Raw genomic sequence first — 20,281 nt, forward strand, 5'->3', positions numbered from 1 at the left:
CTATCAAAGGTAAATATTTATTTTCCTAAGCTGCAGGCTCTTCTCTGTAATTACAAGGTAAATGTGGGGCAACTACCATTTCTGAAGACAACGGTGTAGTTGTTGGTGTAAAACTCTAGATTCATTTTTCAATAAAATTGTACCACATCTGTACAAGATTAAATGCGATCAACATTGCTTTAAATGTCTCAGAAAACCACGAGAAACAGAAAAGATCCCCAAGAACAGCCAGTTCACCACTCTTAGGGCTTACAAAGGACCTTCTTCCTCTTTATGCTGCCAAATAATAAGTTTTCACCAAATGAACAATAAAAGAAAGCGTAAGATTTTAAGTACAAGTACTCAGAATATGATCAATTGTGTTCTCTAGATAAACGTGCTTTATTTCCTTGTAAATGGAACTGAAAAATTAAGCTACTTGTCAAAGACAGCAGTATCTTAAAATTTTCTTACCTGTGCAATAAGCCAATCCACTAGTTTATTTGCAGGGATGACTGATTTGTAGGTCTTTAGGTGGTAGTCACGGTCTCTAAATAAGAAATAGAATACAGGGAAAAGCAGGACAAAAAGGAAAACATTTCTTTTACACTCTAAACCTACATATACTACTGTGACCTACTATTATGAAGTTGAGAAAAGAAGAATTATAGGTGGAAAAAATACGAGACTCCCAGCCACAAATAAATGAGAGAAAGAATAGGAAGCAGATACCCTTTTTCTCTAGAAGAAAGGACTGATTTTCAAACTTTTCTAACAACTTTAATTAGGAAGATATATTTCAGATCAATACTGAGCAGTGTTATCTGAAATGTCTCTAAATGTTGTTTCAAGCCATCTTCAGAGAGCTCATACTCCTGCCAGAGGCAACCAGGATAGATGTACTGAGTTGCATCTTTAACTCAGGCTAGAATATTACCACCACCAGTCCTGCTGAAAATCACATTCCTCTGGCTGGAAGTCGTCTTCTAGTTTCCATCCTCAATCCACTCACATTGTTTACTTTTATTGGCTCAGTGCCAGCCCCATCTATACACTTAAATAGTTCTTCCCTAGTCTTTACCCATAATGTATTCATTTACAGTGACCCTACATACTCCCTCTGTGCCCCCTTTCTCTTAGGCTCACTGAATTAACCACCTTTTAGCCTACTCTGTCAAGAGAGATTTTCCTGATTCTTCCCATCTGTTCAGGCTTTACTTCCTTCAGCAAAATACCACAGAGTAGCCAGATACAAATAGAGTACACAGTGTTCTTTCATGGCATTAGATAATTTCAGCCATTGTAAATTTAAAAAAAAAAGTGTTGTATTTAGGTCTTGTAACACAACTTGCACCATCTCACACACAGTCCTTATAGAGAGCAGCACTGAAATAAGGAAAAGAAACCCTATTGTAATTTGCTGCATTTAGCAGTTTTCTTCCATTCCTCTTCTCAGAGCCATGGAGATAATTGATGTTTTAAGTATTTAATAAAATATTTCTATGGAATTTTGATACAAATATAAGAGGACTATGCGGCTCAGGACATTGGGCTCTAACACCCTTCACCTCCAGGTCACTGGATTTAATCCAGCTCATGAGAAAATGAAAAGCTCTTTCCATTTTAAGGCTGTTTACTGGCCTGTGTGAAATAAGTTTTGTGGTCTTGATCCAGTTCCTAGCTCCACATCACAAAAGCCATTACCACAATTAATTTGCATTAATTGGCTCCCTCTTGTTGAGAGTCTCAGTAGAGAGGCCAAATGCTGAATGGCTATGAAGAATTAATGCCTTTCTCACTCTTGGAGGTGGTCCTTCTGTTTCAAGCTTGAGGTCCACTGGCATGACTGTGGAAGGAAACTTTCACAGCCCCTGTGACTGTTTTACAGTCCAGCTGGATCTATACAGCAGCTCAAGAGAGACTTTATTCTTCAGTTCTGTCAAATCAATCTCTTTCATTAGCAGCACAACTTTTGATATTTCCTTTTTTCTAAAAATCTAAAGTCAAACCGCCATCTAGAACTCATCCTACTGATGTTTTCCTTTTACTAATCATCTACAGATACCAATATCTTGTGACTGGCTTTTGTAAATAGATGCAGCAGAAACGCCTGTGTGTTTCCAGAATGCAAGGTGTGAGAAATTAGAAAGGGAAACAGGACCAACCAACCAAGCAAACAAAAAAACCAACCCCCAAACAAAACAACAACAAAAAATGACAGCATTTCCAGAAATACTCGTCCTCAGAACAAAAGCTTTCTTCATAGTGCTTACACATTTTTCAACTTGTCTTCCAGTAATGTGCTAAAACCAGCACAAAACTGTGGGAGTTTTCTGGGTACACTTTTATCTTGAGAAAATGTGCTTTTGAAACGTCAGAACAACAAAGCAAAGTATTAAAATATTGAGTACTAATGAGCGGGGTTTCCAGATTGTGAGAAGCAACTCCCAACATTTTAATACAGATGCTGACAGAGCTAGAGTTTTGAGTAAGCTGGCATCAGGGTCTTGGTCCAAGGCCCAGGCTTTCACTGCTTGTAGTTAAATGCTTGTCAGGATGAATATTTCAATATTAGTTCACTGACTTTTCCCCCCATTTCAATCTAGCCTGAAAAAGAGTAAAGCATGAATCATAGAATGCTATCCATGAGCTGTAGGTGAACACTCAAATATAGATGTATCTGAAATTTTGCAGAACCTTGCTGCCTCAGAGAAACAAGAGGAATATAATGTTCCTCACAGGGTCTAGCCCATCTACGCACTTAAGTATTGTCCATCACGTGTGTAAGTGTAAGCAAATTCTCCCACCTTCCCAAATTCCCCAAAGTAGATCAGATCAATATTCAGAACCTTCTCTACATCTAAGATTTTTCAAAATGTTTCACTTTTTATGTATCATCTCCCAAAGCAGCATGCTTTGCTTCCAGTGAGGTATGCTAGCATGACTGCCGGGATCAGCAGTCTGAAGGTGCCAGTTAAAGCAGTGGTCCAAAGACACAGCAGAAAGTAACAGGCTTTGCACAACTAACCTGGCTAAAAGCTACCTCCTTTAGGCTAACATTAGGCTTGTCAGAGGCAAAAAGACAGGATAATAAGATATGAAAGGATGACAGCCTAGGAGATTCAGTTTTCTAACAGGGAGATAAAAGGAAGAGCGAGTACGAAAGAGAATGGCAGGAAGAAGAGCCTGAACATACTGAGAATGTTAAGTCTGTCCAAAAGGATCCTAAAACTTCTGACGGTCTGCTATTTTCCACTGGTCATACACAGTTTAGATTCATGCTGTCACTAACACAGATTAATCTTGACATGAGAAGATTCTCCAGCTCAGATTCTATTACAAAAATAGCACACTGATAAAACACCACAAGACAGGCCTATGGTAGTTATTTTGTCCTTGTTGGTTCCCTAAATCACAAGACTACATCTCTTTCAGTTTGTGAGTACCCTGAGGTCAGTGAAATTTTTTCAGCTTCACTTATAACTTTTCCTACTCTGCATGTGAACCGCCATCCTAAGGGGTGAAATGTGTATGTGCAAATACACACATGCATAGATGAAGCTGTTTTGCCTACCAAGGGGTACATCGTGCTTTCCTGCTCTCTCTGCACCCTTCAGGCTAACTAAATTCTGTACTGCTGCAGAATGGCTATTCTGGAAAAAAACCCAGAAATCTAGTTAGGCAAATTTATGACTGATGAACTGTATCTTTGCTGCTCCTTTTAGCATGACAATAACATCTCTCAGTGAAACATCTGTTGTACGATTCAGGAGCAAGAGGTCAGTTTCATTGAACTTGGGGCTCCAGCCACAGCCACCAGAGGTTTTTCTTCTTCCTCGTCAGTTTTTTGTATATATAAATGAAGTCCTCCTAAGTGAAAATGCCTGATTTCCAATTATAAACGCGTAAACAGAACACCTATATGGCTCAGGGTCGTTTCCATCATAGGCCAGAAATGTTCATCTGACGTCACAGTAAGGCAACAACATCTGAAAATCATCTCCTGGGATCTGGGAAGAGAGTTAATCAGCACTTGCAGATTATCTCAGTTCTTTAGCATTTATTTATACAGAGCTAAGTTCCAAAGATTTCCCCAAAAATTTTCAGGGTTTTTGCAATTTACAGATTCAGGTTTTATTCCACTTCAGACTGGATTTTGTTTGTTTATGATGCTTTGAATGGAAGAATCCTAGCACCACGCTGGAATCTGTTTACATTACTTTAGCATCTGTTTAGATTTTCTACAGCCCAAATAATACCGCAGCTACAATCACATTGCACAATCTGCCCTGAATCAGTAGCCGGTAATTAATCACACCCACTTTAACTCACAGAAAATGCCAGAGTACGCAAATGAACTTGTGTCGCTAACAGCTCTTATGAACTGATAGAGGAAGCAAATGTCAGGAACCCAATAACACTGCTCGCTCTCGCTCTAACTCTCTCTCTCACTCTAACTCCAACTCTCCTCCCTGAACCCAGTTCCAACGTCCTCCAGCAGAAGTACAACTACAGATCTAAACTGTGGAGATAGAAGTGCAGTAAAAGAGCCAAGAAAACGCAAAAAAATTACTGTTTATCATAAGAAAGAAGAAAGATTAATAGTAACATGTCATCCTTATAACAAAGCCAGGTAATAAATACAAGGGGATTATGAAGGTGAACTTACTTTACCACTGGAGTATACAGGCAGTGTAGTCGGCAGTAGAGCCTCACACCCTGAAGAAGGAAAGACAAATGGTATTACCATTTTTTCCCTTTTCAAAGAAATACTGGCTAGCTAAAGCTAGCAAAACCTGGACACTGATGTCTCTACTCAGCTGGAATTATCTATTGATGAACTTTTTTTCAAACCAGTTCCATTATCCTCTCTGTCAAACATTCTTTCCTCTTTCCCTGCCTCCAGAAAATTAAAAAATCTGTTCTTTTATCTCTAATGACCTCCATTCCAACATTTTCTCTGTTAATCCTTCCTCCCAATTAACCCATGAACTGATCTCCATAAGAGGAAATCTAATTTATTGAAAGGTATATGGGCAGATATGGGATCAACAGAAATCACTTAACATACAATTATCAGGAACGGCAGTTAAATATTGATCTCTTCTATCTCCATGAACCATAATGCCCAGATTTTCAGCAGACATGCTGTATTATGGCCTACTGTTTTCTTTCAAGACCTTTTGTTACTATATTAGGATTGTAATCAGCAGTCTTGGATTTGATTACAACTGTATTGTTATTTATTGAAAGCTTTGCTTCCTCTCCTTATAGTGATGGATAGCTTAATACAACAAAGATAAACAGCATTAGGTATCTCATATAGAACAGGTCAACAACATTCAGAGCTAGAGCAAACTCTTTTGATGCAAATCACAAGGTTCCAACTAAGAATGACAGTACAAACCTTGGACATGATGTCTTCCAATTCACTTCTTGGCTTGTACGTTCCATCATCATAGCGAAATCTGTACATCACCTGCTCATTCTTAAACTGGTGCTTATCTGAAACTAAAACATCAGTATGAAAATTAAAATTCGTCTTTTCTCTCCTTCCATGTTCTTCATAGGCCAGTTGGTACCTCTAAATCTAAGTATTTGCTGGTATCTATCATTTTCTGAAGAGGGGACCCAGCTCTTCAAATTTCCCCTTATTGTGTACATAAATGCTTATGTTAAGTTCTGAATAGCTCCACCCAGAAAAGCAGTTTTCTAAAATACTGCAGGTCCAATAAAATTGAAATATCTTCCTTGTACACGAGATCGAATTTATGTAAGGCTTTGGAAACAGTCCTTGTGAAGGTGATTGGGACCGTCTGACTTTTTTCAATGAGTTTTGAACAAAGTGCCTGCAAATTCCCACAAGAGTTGTCATAGCACTCAAGTAATTTTTGCAGTTGCCCAAAGTTCTGCAGAAGCGTGCTGGTGGGAGGAACTACAACTGGTAGAGGTATTCTTCTACCATGGTTCTTGTAATTACTAGTGAGTTCCCTCTAAAAATTAAAGAGCACTTTTGACAGACTGCTCTTTCACCCAGAATAGCCATTCTACAGTAAGGCAGTTAAAATCTTATTAGGTAGTGATACATACTGATAGGCTTTAAAGGCAAGGACACAAAAGATGTTTCACTGTGATAAGGAACCTTATCAAAAGAAGTGTTGGCCAAAATCAGAAAAGAGTTAAAAAAACATATCCAGTTTCAAGCAGATCTATCCAATGCACCAGACTGGAAGAGGGTTGAAGTCTATATCCAATTATATGTAGGTTTATCCTGTCTCTGCTCTAAGATAAACTATTTCAATAGAACACGGAGGTAGGGAACCCTCATACTGAAGGTAACAAAGTAGTAAGTAGTCGAAATTATTTGTCTCATTGGTTAGTAAATAAGTGGTAATTATAACTAAAAAGTGCCAAATTTCAGTGTTTAAGTGTTCTAATTCAAAATAAGTAATAAAGTATCGTCCAGATTTTACAGTGTGTAGTATAGAAATGCCATTGTTCACAGCTTAATTTAATGGAGGCCATTTAAAACTATGCAGAGGAGAAGGAGGAAATCTGGAGAACAGCAAGCACAGCAGAGAGCAGATAAGGGGGCGTAGCTTAGTCACTTTCACCTTTCCTGCCTTTGCCAATGTAACAAAACCATGGCCAGATCTTTGTGCTCAGGCACCACTGAGTATTTTGGATGCAGTATTTCACAGTGCAGACACAGCATTTGATGAACTGAGAGAAAAAAATTGATTTACACTACTTAAGATGCATCTTAGCATGAGTTTCATTAACCTGAAAAACTTATTGCACTGGATGACTAAAGACAATTAAACTGGGTCAGGCAGACTCAGAAGTATCAGGACTCAGTTTGAGATTTAGTCTGCTCCTTGCAGAGTGGACAGGATAATTGTTTAGAAGGCAGAGATCAGAAATACGTACAGCCTTCCCTCATTACATAGGACATCCTGGTCTATGAATATGTAATTAAGATCCTGCTATTGGCGATATTTTTCCTTAATTTCACAGAGTAAAACAAAATTTGCAGGATCTGATGTATATCCTTTTTGTATACAGTGGAATGTCTAAGCTGTGTAAGCTATTGACTTCTTTGAGTGTCTGCATTCTCTGGATTTTGTATTTAAAAATTCATTTGAGAACTGAGTCTGCAGAAAGCATCTTTTGTGTCTGGCACACAGCAGATCAGGTTCTGCTCTCTGTGACAGGTACCAGAACTTCCACATCAGCAGTCTCAGATAAAATAGCCAGAATTAAAGGAGATATAGAGGAAATTGAGTGATAAAACACACAGAGCTCAGCATTTAGCAATATTCTGTGCCCCTGCTTCTTAGGCAGGCTGAGACATAAGCAGTTTTCACCTGACAGTCATGTTATGCCAAGTGAAAACAAAAGATAAAAGATATTGCCTAATGCAGAACAGGGGTAAGGGCTTCATTACGGTGCTTAAGTTCTTGCTACATCAGGAGACACATGATGGGATACTTTCATTTCTAATGATTTATCAAAATCTCAAGGGATATTTCCTTAAGTAAATGCAGCGCTGCAAATACCTTCCAATGTCTAGCGATAACTGTCATTAGAGACACTAACACCAGGAACTCTAACTAAAGGTAACATTAAAACCAAACCGGACGCATCTCACTCAGGGTGTTTGAAGAAGGGGAGCAGTAGCTACAACAACACAACATTTTTTGAGCTGCAAATTTGTATTTGCAGAAAAAGGACACTGCTGAAAGTGTCCAAGTATAAAGTTATGGCAAGGTAAACAGTCATCATGACGTAACAAGTCTCAGGAGAGCTTTTTGCACCAACAGTGCAAGCGTACACATTCAGAACCTAGGCAAGTAAGGGTGTGAGTGCAAAAGAGCATTCTTCATCCAAAGCTGGATCCCTACACACTGAAGCCAGAGTGTTTCAGTTCTCCAAAGCCACAGTTAGGGCCAAGTACTCAAAAGCATTCAATGCTTTTGAGCTCATGCTCAAAGCCTTTCAAAGCCTGAATGTGCCTGAAAGTACGTCTTGGTACCTGGGGGTGGAAGTATATGTGCATGAAGGATCATAGTAAGGCACATATTAGATTTCTCTATGTGTTAATTAAAAGAAGATAACAGACATCATTTCTTAACAGTGTCATTGTCACCTGAAGACAAGTTTGTGGAGCTGAGTTACCAAGAGATTAAAGCAAGACTAGCCTAATTAAATGGCTCCCCTATTTAAATTAGTTTCCAAGAGATTGTACAGAAATGTAGACCATCTGTGACTGAAGGCCTATATGCCTTATTCCTCTGATGCGCATTCTGCAGCTAAACTCACCTGAAAGTGGAAATTGGGGTATTTGCTGTTTAACTAGAATATGACTATGTTCCTCTGTCTGCATAACGTAATATGAAAATAATAGGAAACAGCAAGACAACTCCGGATTTGAAGAACATAATCTGGAGAAAGACCTTATTTTAGTTGAAACACAGATAGCATGGAAAATTTTCAAGCAAGCATCTTGTCATGCAGCACTTTTGTATGCACTATCTTTCTCTCTAAAATACCCCTCATCACAACACTTCAAGGTCATCTGCTGGGTATGATGAAGGAATATGGTGCATCACTATTTTAAAGAGAGTCATTCTTGCCAAGGGAGCTGGAAAGAACAAATTCCACAACAAACACTCCATCGCCTCTTTTCTTTACGACAAGCAGTCACATTAGAAGGAATGACTCATCATCTGGAAACCCTCACTCTGTTTATATCTGTGTTCCATTCTAAAAGAGCGCTGCTCAATTATTCTCTGCATTGCTGACGTTTCATATAGAAAGCTATATTTATTGACGACTACAGATTTTCAAACAAACAAAGTACAAAGGAATATATGCCTGATACAGTCCACAACAAAGATGATGTGGAAAAATCGATCAACTGCAGGCACAAACACTTTCAGGATCACAAAAAGTCCTGTTTTCATGACATAAATTTGCCTACTCATTATTCCCAAAGTCATTAAACATTTTGAGGATTTGACAGGTATGGTACAGGAAAGTATTTTAATATCATGTGAACAGCTGCAGTCAGTTTTCCACCCTCATTTCCAGGCCATTACTGAAATCATAGAATCATAGAACCATTAACGTTGGAAAAAGACCTCTAGGATCATCAAGTCCAAACATCAACCCAACACCACCATGCCTCCTAAACCATGCCCTGAAGTGCCGCGTCTACATGTTTTTTTAACACCTCCGGGGGTGGTGACTCCACCACCTCTCTGCGCAGCCTGTTCCAATGCCCGACCACACTTTCAATGAAGATATTTTTCCTAACATCCAATCTAAACCTCCCCTGATGCAGCTTGAGGCCATTTCATCTCTTCCTATCGCTAGTAACTACGGAGAAGAGACCAACCCCCACCTCACTACAACCTCCTTTTAGGTAGCTGTAGAGAGCAATAAAGGTCCCCCCTCAGCCTCCTCTTCTCCAGGCTAAACCCCCCCAGCCCCCCCAGCTGCCCCCCAGCACACTTGTGCTCCAGACCCTGCCCCAGCCCCGCTGCCCTTCTCTGGACACGCTCCAGCCCCTCCAGGCCCTTCTTGTCCTGAGGGGCCCAAACCTGAGCCCAGCATTCGAGGTGGGGCCTCCCCAGGGCCGAGCACAGGGGCCCCATCCCTGCCCGGCCCCTGCTGGCCACCCCAGTGCTGACACAAGCCCGGGGGCTGGTGGCCTCCTTGGCCACCCGGGCACTGCTGGCTCATGCCCAGCCGGCTGTCAGCCAGCACCCCCAGGGCCTTCTCCGCCGGGCACTTTCCAGCCCCTCTGCCCCAAGTCTGGAGCGTTGCCTGGCGTCGTTGGACCCAGCACTTGGCCTTGTTAAATCTCATACAAATGACCTCAGCCTGTCCAGATCCCTCTGTGGAGCCTTCAATCTCTGAATCTGAATTGAATCTGACATTTCTTTATGGCATGGCTCACTCACCATGATGAATAATTCCATTTTCCAATAGTGCCTGTCCCAGGTTGACCCCTTCCTCTGGTTTGCTTATCTCTCCAATCTCTGTGAGCCATGATACAAACTCACTGCAAAGGGAAGCAGAACAGAAAGAATTAGCTTTTGCACTCTGAATATAAGCAGACGTATGCCTCTGCAAGTCACCAGCCATTCACAGGAGACTCTCCTTGAACCAAGTGTGAAAACTGTTGTAAGTGATGATACCCCTACTAGGTTGCTCCATTTCCTACATTTCTGGAGGAAACGCTCTCCAAAAGATCTAGGTCTCCTATCCATTACTTTTCCCACCGTCCCCCTTAGTTTTACGTAATTAGCATGCACACAAAAGGAAAGAAGACTTGGCTTATCTATAAAGACAATAGAAATCCTTATGTTATTGAGCAATCCAGACATCTAAGGGAGAAAAGGAAAGCAAGATTAATTTATGACCTTAAAAACAACAAGCTAGATAGCAGAGAAAACAGCTACTTCTACCCAAGCTATCCCTCCAAGCAGTGTTCATGGTCTGACTTAGTTACATATGCTCACCTTTCTTCACTGGGTCTGATTTCTGCTCACCCGCCCCCCCCAGTGGTGTAATTGCATTGGCTTTAATGGAATCGCAGTAAGACACGGGACAGAAGATTCAACCTACTGAATTCAAGCACAGAGCAGTAAGAGGGAGCACAAGTCCCACTGACAGGTTAATTTAAGGTCATTTACTGGAGTTGACACCTGGCAGATACATAAGTGATGCTTCTAATTTACAGACAAAAGGTGCTAAGTGTGCCTGCTCATGCAGCACAGAATACAAACGTCTCTGTGGTGAGGGGCAGAGCTGCACATATGGGCAGCATAAAAGCCAAAAATGGATAGATATGTAGGATGTTACTCAATCAGAAACAGTACAGAAAAATGGACATTGCAAGCCTCATGAATACAGCACTGCCAAAGCCCTAGGGGGCTGAGTTGTTTGCCAGGTTAATTAGCGATTATACTAGAAATGTGTTAAGTTCACAGCAAAGAACAAAAGGAATATATGAAAGTAGAGCAACATTTGGGAAATCTGAGTTCAATAAACCACTTGGGTGCTTGCCAATGTGCAGAAGGCTGCTGCTTATCAAAACCAGTATCCATGCCTCCACTTGTGGGCTCTAAATGAAATATTTTTAGTCTCTTCATGTTTATCAGAGATGACTCATCCAAGCTGTAGGTAGTATTTGCATTTTGCCTTTAGAACAACTTCAATACTGAAAACTTCGGTTTGCCGAGAGGCAACTCTGTACCCGTCATGGTGTAGAAAAAGAATCTATTCAACTATGCCGGGGGATCCCATGGAAACCAGCAGTTTTGTAAAAGTCCTAAAGCCAGAGTACTGTAGTGATGAGCCAAACTCTCTGTCTCCTAAGAAAAGCTCATTCTCAATTTCTCAGTGGTTCTGACCTGTTTCTAGAAGTATTTAAAAGCTGAAATAGAATATAAACTCAATAACTTCAAGTTCATTATACAGCTGTATAAATAAATGCATGGGATATTTCTGAAGATATTAGCATTAGTTCATACTTTTTTCTGCAAACACATTTTATCTCTTGAATTATTAGATGCTATCTGATATCCAGAGGCCAACAGAAAAAATATTTTTTGCGGCCTTAGAGTTACTCTCAGCTGCATGTAACAGAAAACCACTAAGTACGTCTCAGCACAGTTATTAGTGACTCCCTTAGGCAGGAATATCTGAACAAATGGATAGGTCACAGGCAATATGCATTGTTCAGGGAAGCCCCAGGAATGATACGGAAATTCTGCAAGTCATGACTCGATTGTACTGAGTTTCCTAGGGCTGTACCAACAAGCGACTGTTGAAAAGATATCAGCAGCATTATTTTCTATGGGGAAGGCTGGAACATCAGCAGAAATAATGCTTTTGTCAGAGATCAGGATACCTGTAGGTATCTCAGTCTGGGCTCAGTTACCCATTGGCAAAGTTAGGTCAAGTCCTCACGGCTGGAGCGTCAGGTGGCTGTCAAGTAAACTGAGGGCAATGAGCAGGACAGATTGTGGAGCATGTAAGAAAACAGACATTTTAACAGAAAAAGGAGTAGCAGGAAATCCCAGGTAATACTTGAGACTAAGCAAAATATCAGGGAATCCACAACCAACTCATACACATCAGCATTGGAATAACATAAATTTCTGATCTGGTACTTCTTGTTGCATGGAAAATAGGAAATGCTACATCATGCCTCCAAAACCAGAGCTTAAAGGTTTCAATTTGAATCCAGCAAGATCGGAGGGGGGAGGGGGGTAGAAAAAAGCAACCAAATTTCCAAAAACCAATAATTTTTTTTCATAGCTGAAATATCACCAGCCTATGCCACCAGACTGCCTTCTGTCAGGCAGAAAGACAATTTATGGTTTCCACACGCTGTACACACAAGGAATGCTGCCTGCAAACTGCCCTTACAGAGATCAGGGGAAGGGAAATGAATGGCTAATTTGCCTCTCAGAACTGCTTTCCTCCCACAGCTGATCATTTCAATCATAAACAGCTGGGGCGGAAAGGTCTTCTGAGGCCAACTAAAGTGTCTCCCTGCATGCCATCCAGGACATTTCCCCGCAACAATCTCACTGCTTCTATATCTGATCTCTGATCTGATTCGTCCATGGGGTCTCTCTTCTACTGCCTCATATACGTAATTCTTATGAATTATTTTGTAATATTTAGCCTGAGTGAAAGAGGTTTTTTTCCCAGCCAATAAAGCCCTATACTTCTAAAAAATGCATCAGGTCTCCTGATGCACAAAATTTCATTTGTGTCTGTTACATTCACAAACAGAAGACTTCTAAATTCAATCATGAGATTTGGACAGTTCTGCTGAATTTAAACATCACCTGGTAAGCATTTGCTTGTATACAAAAGAGGATACAGGTTAGGCCACCAACAGCCCTGAGCTTGTGGGTGTTAAGGTATTTTTTCTTATTACTTTTGTTGATTTGAAACAGCTGTTACGAGTTACTGTACAATACAATGAGCTGTCGCTGTACAGCCTGTGTATGGCAAAACATTGAAATCAATGATTAATTTTAATAAATCACAACTGTAATGGGGGTTATGGCCTTTTCAATTAAGCTGCATCAAAGCACATCTGATCTGACCTCACAATGCCATGCCCAGAAAAGCCAGAGTCTGTTCTTTTAATTGGTATGAATTTAATTTTCAATTCAAATGCCACTTACTTGCCAAGAAAGCATTTGGGAACAGTACTTAATTTTCTCCTCCTGTCTTTGATAAGGTTCACTTTCTTGCTCATCATCATTTGGTACAGCTTCTCTCCTTTCTCTGCAATCATGACATACGCATCCCTCTCCATTCCCAGTTTCAAACCTGGAATACAAAGCAGAAATTCCTTCTAACATCAAATAAAGTGCTTGCTCTAATCAAAAGCTGAGGCCAAACAGACAAAGTGGTAGAAACACAAAAATTAACTCACTTATTTTCTGAATAAGGGGGAAATTGGGTCATTTATTTATCTGAGTACGAAACTGTCATTAGTGAGTTTAGCACCAACAAAATGCTTGCAGCTTTTCTTCTCCATTTTTACGAGTAGCTTTAAACTTACGGTTACATCACATCACAAAAAGTAGAATGGTTTACAGAACATGGAGAAGTTCCAAACAAAGCAAGATAAAACATATACATTCTGAAACTGGTTTCCTGTTGCAATTTCACTTTTGACCCTGAAAAAACTGCTGGCATAAGACTTGTTCAAGGCAGCTAAATGCTTGACAGAGCAGATGACTTTTTAAGAGTTCTATTACTTGAAGCAAAAAATACAAAACTGCTGAAATCAAATTCACATCCTTAAATAAATCAAACATTATTTTCTTATCTTTTCTTAATTAGCCTAATTACTAATACCCGTAGGCTAAAACCACAGTTTGACAATGGTATTATCCAGTCAATGAAGGAAATACTGAATGATTTAAGGAATGATAGATAATTGGATATAGAGAAAATGTCACATATGCTTTGTATGAGTTTCCACATAGCTCATGTTAACTTGAAAATTGCTATAGTCAGGAGGATGATCTCTGAAAAAAATAGGTGTCTATGTTACAACTATCGTCATAATTGGCATTTTCTCGCACTCTTCCCTTCAGATTTCCAAATTATTTTAAGACAGCACATAAGAAAAGCTTTTTTGCTGCTGTAGACGTTTTGTGTCTTCTAGTCTGAATAAATAATTTAGGTTTCTGTCTATGTTATTCTAGAGCTTGCAAATCTAGGCAACCCTGGAGTCCAAAACAAAGGCACAGATTTTAGACATCTCTAAGACTAGCTTGAAGACAGGCAGTCTGAATTGGTCCTGTACTTACCTGCCTAAGTTTTACAGAGATTGACATTAGGCAGAATTTAAGGGTAAGGCTAGAAATGAAAACTGTACATTCTTTGGGAAAAGCAGTTCACCCTAACTGGACATAAATCTGTTGTTTTACGCTAAGACACTGAAATGGATTAGTAGTCTTCTGTGTCATCAGAGCTTTTTGAAAAAGCTTTCTAGCTTTTTGACAACCCTTAATGCATTTATTTTAGAGGCTTGAAACACACGATCCAGAAATTAGACTTGCACAATATTTTGTCTTTCAAATACAGTATTTCTTTCATGTCTCCAATATCTGGCTAAATGTTTTTGCTTTGCAAGTCCCCTGGCTTATTGCTGTTGTTCTTCCATCCTCCTCTCCCCCCAATACTGTGATCCAATTCAATGCGAATAGTGACACGTGTAGCTGAGGCTAATCTGCAACGTGAACTTGTGATAGAAAACAGCCTGTGTAATAGTATACATGTTTTCTGCCGGTCTTACATCACTGAATTCCCCAGCCTCTGATGTAAATGGCAGACTGGAATGCACATTCTACCTAACTCATCCTACCGAAGTGGGAATCTCACCAAGCTTTCTAATCCAAACACTGATATCTCTGTGACTTTGCAAGTACTCTGATTCAAAGGAGATTTTCCAATAAAGCCTGGAATGTCTGCCAGAATATCTATGCTCATCCCAAGTGCCTGTCATCAGCTGCCACATCATAAAACTATATGACAAAAAGCATCAGAAAAAAACCACTCTTACTAGCCAATGCTGCATGGAAAACTTTGAGAAACTTTCTATGAAGTAACAGTTCTTTTTCGTTCCCAATATTTATTTCCGTCATCTCCCCATATTCTCAAGCTCCCTGTTGGTCCCTGTATGGTCTGTTTTTCTAGTCCTGTCTTTTTACTACTTATTATTGAAGCTTCCCTCTCCTCACATTTTACCTGATGCACAGGAAATTCCGCGGAGTGCTAGTGACCTCACAAAGTGAAAACTCACTATGAAGTGGAGACTAACTGGATCTTTTAGAGATATGATTTAGTAAGAGCCAAGAAATGTATTTTATTAAAACAATATATCATGGGGAAGATCAGGATCCTTACAGTAGAGTGGGATGCAGAACGGACCAATGAGCACAGATCGCCAGGTCAGAATGGTAAAACATTTCCTTTTAACAAAACAAACCAACCAAACAAAAAACCAACCCCAAAACAGACCAAAACAAAATATCAAAACTGATTCCCTCTGTTGCCTTCAGGTAGTTCTTCTGAATTTACACCGTGCCTGATCTACATTTTGAAGGTAGTATGCTTGCTATTATCAAAAAGTATATTGGGGTTCATATATGATAAGGTATGTTAGAAATGTTTTATATTCTATGATAGCAAATAACACTGCAATGTGCATTACGTTTAGCGGATTAGATGCAAAGCATTGTAACATAAAAAATAAGGTTTGGATTTCAAAGGACATTGAAGGATTAAAATTCCCTGCTTTCATTAAACTTCAGTGACAGATCTGTACTGTCTTAAAATACTTTAAAAATCTAAAGCATTATTACTTAGCAAGTACAAGTTGTGCAAACACACTACTAAAAAGGTTTTCAGACTGACCTCCTTCAATATTAGCATAGATGAGTGATTACTCTTTACTGGGGTTGTGTGTGCAGAGAGGGGAACCACTTCTAAAAGTCCGGCACAGAATGTTTTAAAATAGTGTCATTTTCTCTGGCAATGAGCTATTATTTTTCCCATTAAACAAACAGGAAAGCAGGTTCACTTGTGAAAGCCAGTTCTGACTTTTAAAGGAGCTCAGAACTTCTATCACCCACCCCTATTCATGGCTTTGCGAGCTTGCTTCTATTGTACAACACCGTTTCAAGAGAAGCTTAGTTTTTGTTTCTTTCCACAAAGAAGATAAAAGTGACAAGCATCTGCATGCATTTGTCACTGTTCTCAGTCTAAGGGTAATATTTCTACAGTTTTTATCCATGAACTGTTCTGTTTATTTCAAGATCATGGAGGCTGAGCTTGTGAGAACAAGCTTGTGCCATTGCTTCTGGAAAAAGAACGCACGGTGGATTTTCTTCTTTCCTTTTACCAAATAGTACAAATACGATTTTATCTTATTTACAAATTATTTTACCAATAAATGAAATTGTTTAAATTTAAATGTAGTTTTTTCACACTATTTCAATGTATCAAAGAAACAGACTCCGGCAAATAAAAATATTTGATAAATAGACCGACATGACTCCATAAAGACCCCAAGGTATGCATTCAGAAATATTTGGTTTCATCACTTGATTTTCTTTGTCATTAAGGTTAGATTTTAATTCTGCCTATGGAGGGAGAATGTCAACCTTTTCCTTTCAGATGCTTATACATGCATATGCATTTCTCCTTTGTACACAAGTTCATTCAGTGCATTAGAAAATACATTATCCACTTACTCTCCCTCTGCTCCCTTTCCTTGATTATAGCGTCCAGCCATTTCTGCTTGTCCTCTGCAGTCTTGGCCATACAGACAAACCATTTGTTTTTGGCTGTGTTGTGTATCTTCCAGCCATTTGTCACAGGGTAGCCATTGCTGTGGTAATCTGCTGTAAAATCCCAAAGCACAATGGACACAGTGAATAGAAGGCCTGCTACTTTAATCAAATCAGTGTGGAACACCTTAATTAAAGGTTGTTTCTTTGAAGAGCTTGATTGCTGGAGGTGTTCCTCATGCATCAGTCTTATTGGCTGTCCGTGTGACAGGTTGTTACTTACCACTCTGGAAGCACAAATATTAATAGGAGTATCCATGGCTAGACTGTTCAACTGACTGAATGTTTCACTCCTAAAAGTGACACTTTGTAATTTCACCTCATAAGAACACTTGAAATATTTTAAATACAATGACATCAGTGAAAATTTCTACAATGTTTGTTCAGGTTATTTGTTCTGAACTTTCTGGGCACATGCTAACTTCTTGCACTGTAAGGATTTTTGTCCACCGGACATGGGAACACTTTAAATGTCAACTGTTTAAAGGACATAACATTAATTCCTGATTTATTACAATAGAAGCAGGGGCTGGTGTGGCCTTTGTGGACGAAATCAGAAACCCATTCAGTCTTCCTGCCTGTGTCAGAACACAAGAATCGTAACACAACTGCATTCCCATATTTCGTTCATGGCCACATTCCATGCTACTGATCTGATGCTAAGACTAATATTTGGTAGTATTCTAAATGAGAAGAAGATCCAGAAGTTCTGTTATTATAGCTGTAATGGCTTAAGATGTAAGAAATGAAAGGATGAAAGAAGATAAAGTATCTTTCACTAAATTAACTTGGATTAGAAGAAAAAAATAGACAAGCTTCAGGGTACACAAACTCTTCATAAGGTCATTGCAGAGTGAGGGACTAGTGCCTGAAAGCATGTCCAGCCTTTCCACTTTATAAGTTGGTCTAATAATGAAGGAATCAGAATTTACATTGCTTACTTAAGATTTCACTAAAAGGAGATGGACGAGCAATTTTGTACCAACTTCCAACACAAGATCTGGAGTTACTGTGTTGTTAAAAGACAGTATTTGATCTCTTACCTGTTCCATCTTCCACATTCTCCACCTCCATGACTTCTGTATTTATTCGGCCCCTGAAGATATACAGGGACCCGTTGATTGACTTTGTCCGTTTAGATGTTTTTTTCCCAGTAACTCTGCCATTAAGATTTAGACTGTTAGCAACACATAAGCAAAGAGCGTAACATCTATATGCATGTATCAATCTGAGATATCACTGTTAAAGAAGGATTCCAATATAGTCTTTTCTGGTATTTCACCGTGTGTCTGATTTTACATAACCAGAATACTCAATCAACTCACAAAGATAAGCATACAACAGCATCAGTACAGCAACAAAGAGCTTATTTTGCAAGATTGTGGGAAGATTGGGATGCCTTCAAGATTTACATTTTTGATGAATAACTGATTAAAATGCCAGTACAACTGAACTGCACACAGCTTTGGAATGAAAACTGCAATCTCACCTGACAGTGTTACATTTGCCTCCTTTGTTTGCCTAAAGCTTTGATAAATTTGTGGTACATGTACCAAGTTTCAAATATGAAATGAAACATGTAAAGAGGGTAGTGTCACGTGGTCTGTCGTATGTGTGTTAAATGTCTTTGTATGGCAATTTTGCACCAAAGTTTACATCCTTATCCATAAGCCTTATAGTGTCTCTGTTAAAGTGTCTTACAAAATTCTGGAAAGCACTTTTTATTGCTAGTTATGTTCTTATTTTTGTGTCCAGAATAGGTTTAAATCTATGCAACTGACATCTGCTGAGCTTTAATATCTAAAAGCAACCCTGATAAGTGAACCATAACACAACTGGTCAAATGATCATCATTTGAGATGGCAGGTGCTCAAACTCTGTACAGTGAAGGGATTGCTGTGGCAACTTGCCCGGAGCTCATAAGATTCAAGGAATATTGCAATAAAAACAGCTGGGGAGAAAATTTCTGTCAAAGTGAAACATCAGTGATAAACTGAGGTGAGAGGAGAATCACCAAATTTTTTCTGAACAATTTTTCCTTTTACAACTAGCTTTAGTGACATATATACCTTTAGCGATGACCATATATTTACATCCAATATATATTTAAATCCAATCAGACTGACAGGGACTGAGCTCTTGGAGCTATCAGGTCATTTCCTAAAGACGACTGTTGGAGTCAAAGGAAAAGCCGTCCTGGCAGCCTTAGTGAAACCCTTTAAATACTCAGCCCATTTCCCCACATGAAACATATTGTTCCTGACATCAGGATTCAATTTAAACAGCAGTCTATGATCCTGCTAAAACACGAAACAATACTCAGCCCTGAAAATCTGTGTCATCAGTTTGTCAGACTTCCCTAAGTTTCTGCAACAGATGAGATTGCAGTCTTAGATCTAAAAATCACAGATCTAATTCTGATTCTAAACAAATCTTAAATTGGTCTCAAGAATACTACTCCTAATGTATGCTATTGTGAAAAGATATGATGCCCAAATTCAGATGGATGCATTGTTGACTACTCAGCAGAGATTGAGGCCTGAATTCTGATTGCACTTTTCAATCAAGAAAAATTCCAGTCATTTCTACAAGATAAGCATAGCATAACTGAGATGAGAACCAAGTAATGCAGTTTCAAATTAGGAGCAGACCAAGGCAGTTTTGGCATTGGTTTGTTTTGTTGTTGGTGTCCCCCCCCACAAATTTGTGTCCCAGTAACATGTCAGTTGTTTGTCAAGCAGCCGGCCCAATGATCACACCAGCACAACTGGATAGACATTTATCTCCATCCTAGACTAATTATAAATAGCAGCTAATTGGGAGAAATATCCAAAATTCAAGTCACTCAGCAATCCCTAAATATATCTTTTATATTAGGCAATTCCCAGCAGACTTATTAAAATATTCTACTTTTTAATGGAAATCAGATTCTGGACATTTCATCAGTTCAAGCTACATTATTAGACAAAGATAAACAATATTGATCCTTTGGGAAAATCAAAGTGTTACAGCAGTCTCCTCCAAAATCAAGCCAAACTACAGGGTAGCTCAGTAAGACCTCCTGTAAAAAAACAGAGAGTTGCTTAAAAGGCAGTAGAACATTTTGTTTTCTAAATCTTAGTATTCCGGGAAAAATGCCTGGACAGAACGGGAGGGGCTAGGCTAACCTGAACTACAAAACAGTTTCTACAGTTTCTAAGAGGTCTGAAGAAGTAAAAGGTTAGATATCAAATCGATTTTTTTGTTGTTGTTTTCATAAGGAACAGTCTTCTGTTAGAAGATACACAAATTATGGAAGTCGAAATGTTTAATCTTTCTTGCTTCATTTCAGCAGAGTCAAAATGCTTCAGTTAGATAATTTTAAAAGCCATACATGATTGAATTCTGTAAATTTTTTCAAT

General features: G+C 39.1%; 1 protein-coding gene across 2 annotated transcripts in view; it reads right to left on the minus strand.

The window, feature by feature from the left end:
- Positions 1–20,281, minus strand: part of PREX1 (phosphatidylinositol-3,4,5-trisphosphate dependent Rac exchange factor 1) — a 178,082-nt gene that overhangs the window by 49,263 nt on the left and 108,538 nt on the right. The window contains exons 8-14 of one of the 2 annotated variants that reach the window (XM_064465159.1): positions 17,924–18,039; positions 16,785–16,934; positions 13,197–13,344; positions 9,948–10,048; positions 5,387–5,490; positions 4,649–4,698; positions 454–529 (exon numbers count right to left, since the gene is read on the minus strand). In XM_064465159.1, coding sequence (XP_064321229.1) covers positions 454–529; positions 4,649–4,698; positions 5,387–5,490; positions 9,948–10,048; positions 13,197–13,344; positions 16,785–16,934; positions 17,924–18,039 — 745 coding nt within the window. Of the gene's footprint in view, positions 1–453; positions 530–4,648; positions 4,699–5,386; positions 5,491–9,947; positions 10,049–13,196; positions 13,345–16,784; positions 16,935–17,923; positions 18,058–20,281 lie in introns of both variants that reach the window. The other variant, XM_064465158.1, reaches the window with a different exon arrangement.

Source organism: Phalacrocorax carbo, chromosome 14 (genome assembly GCF_963921805.1).
Source record: "Phalacrocorax carbo chromosome 14, bPhaCar2.1, whole genome shotgun sequence".
Taxonomy (NCBI): Eukaryota; Metazoa; Chordata; class Aves; order Suliformes; family Phalacrocoracidae; genus Phalacrocorax; species Phalacrocorax carbo.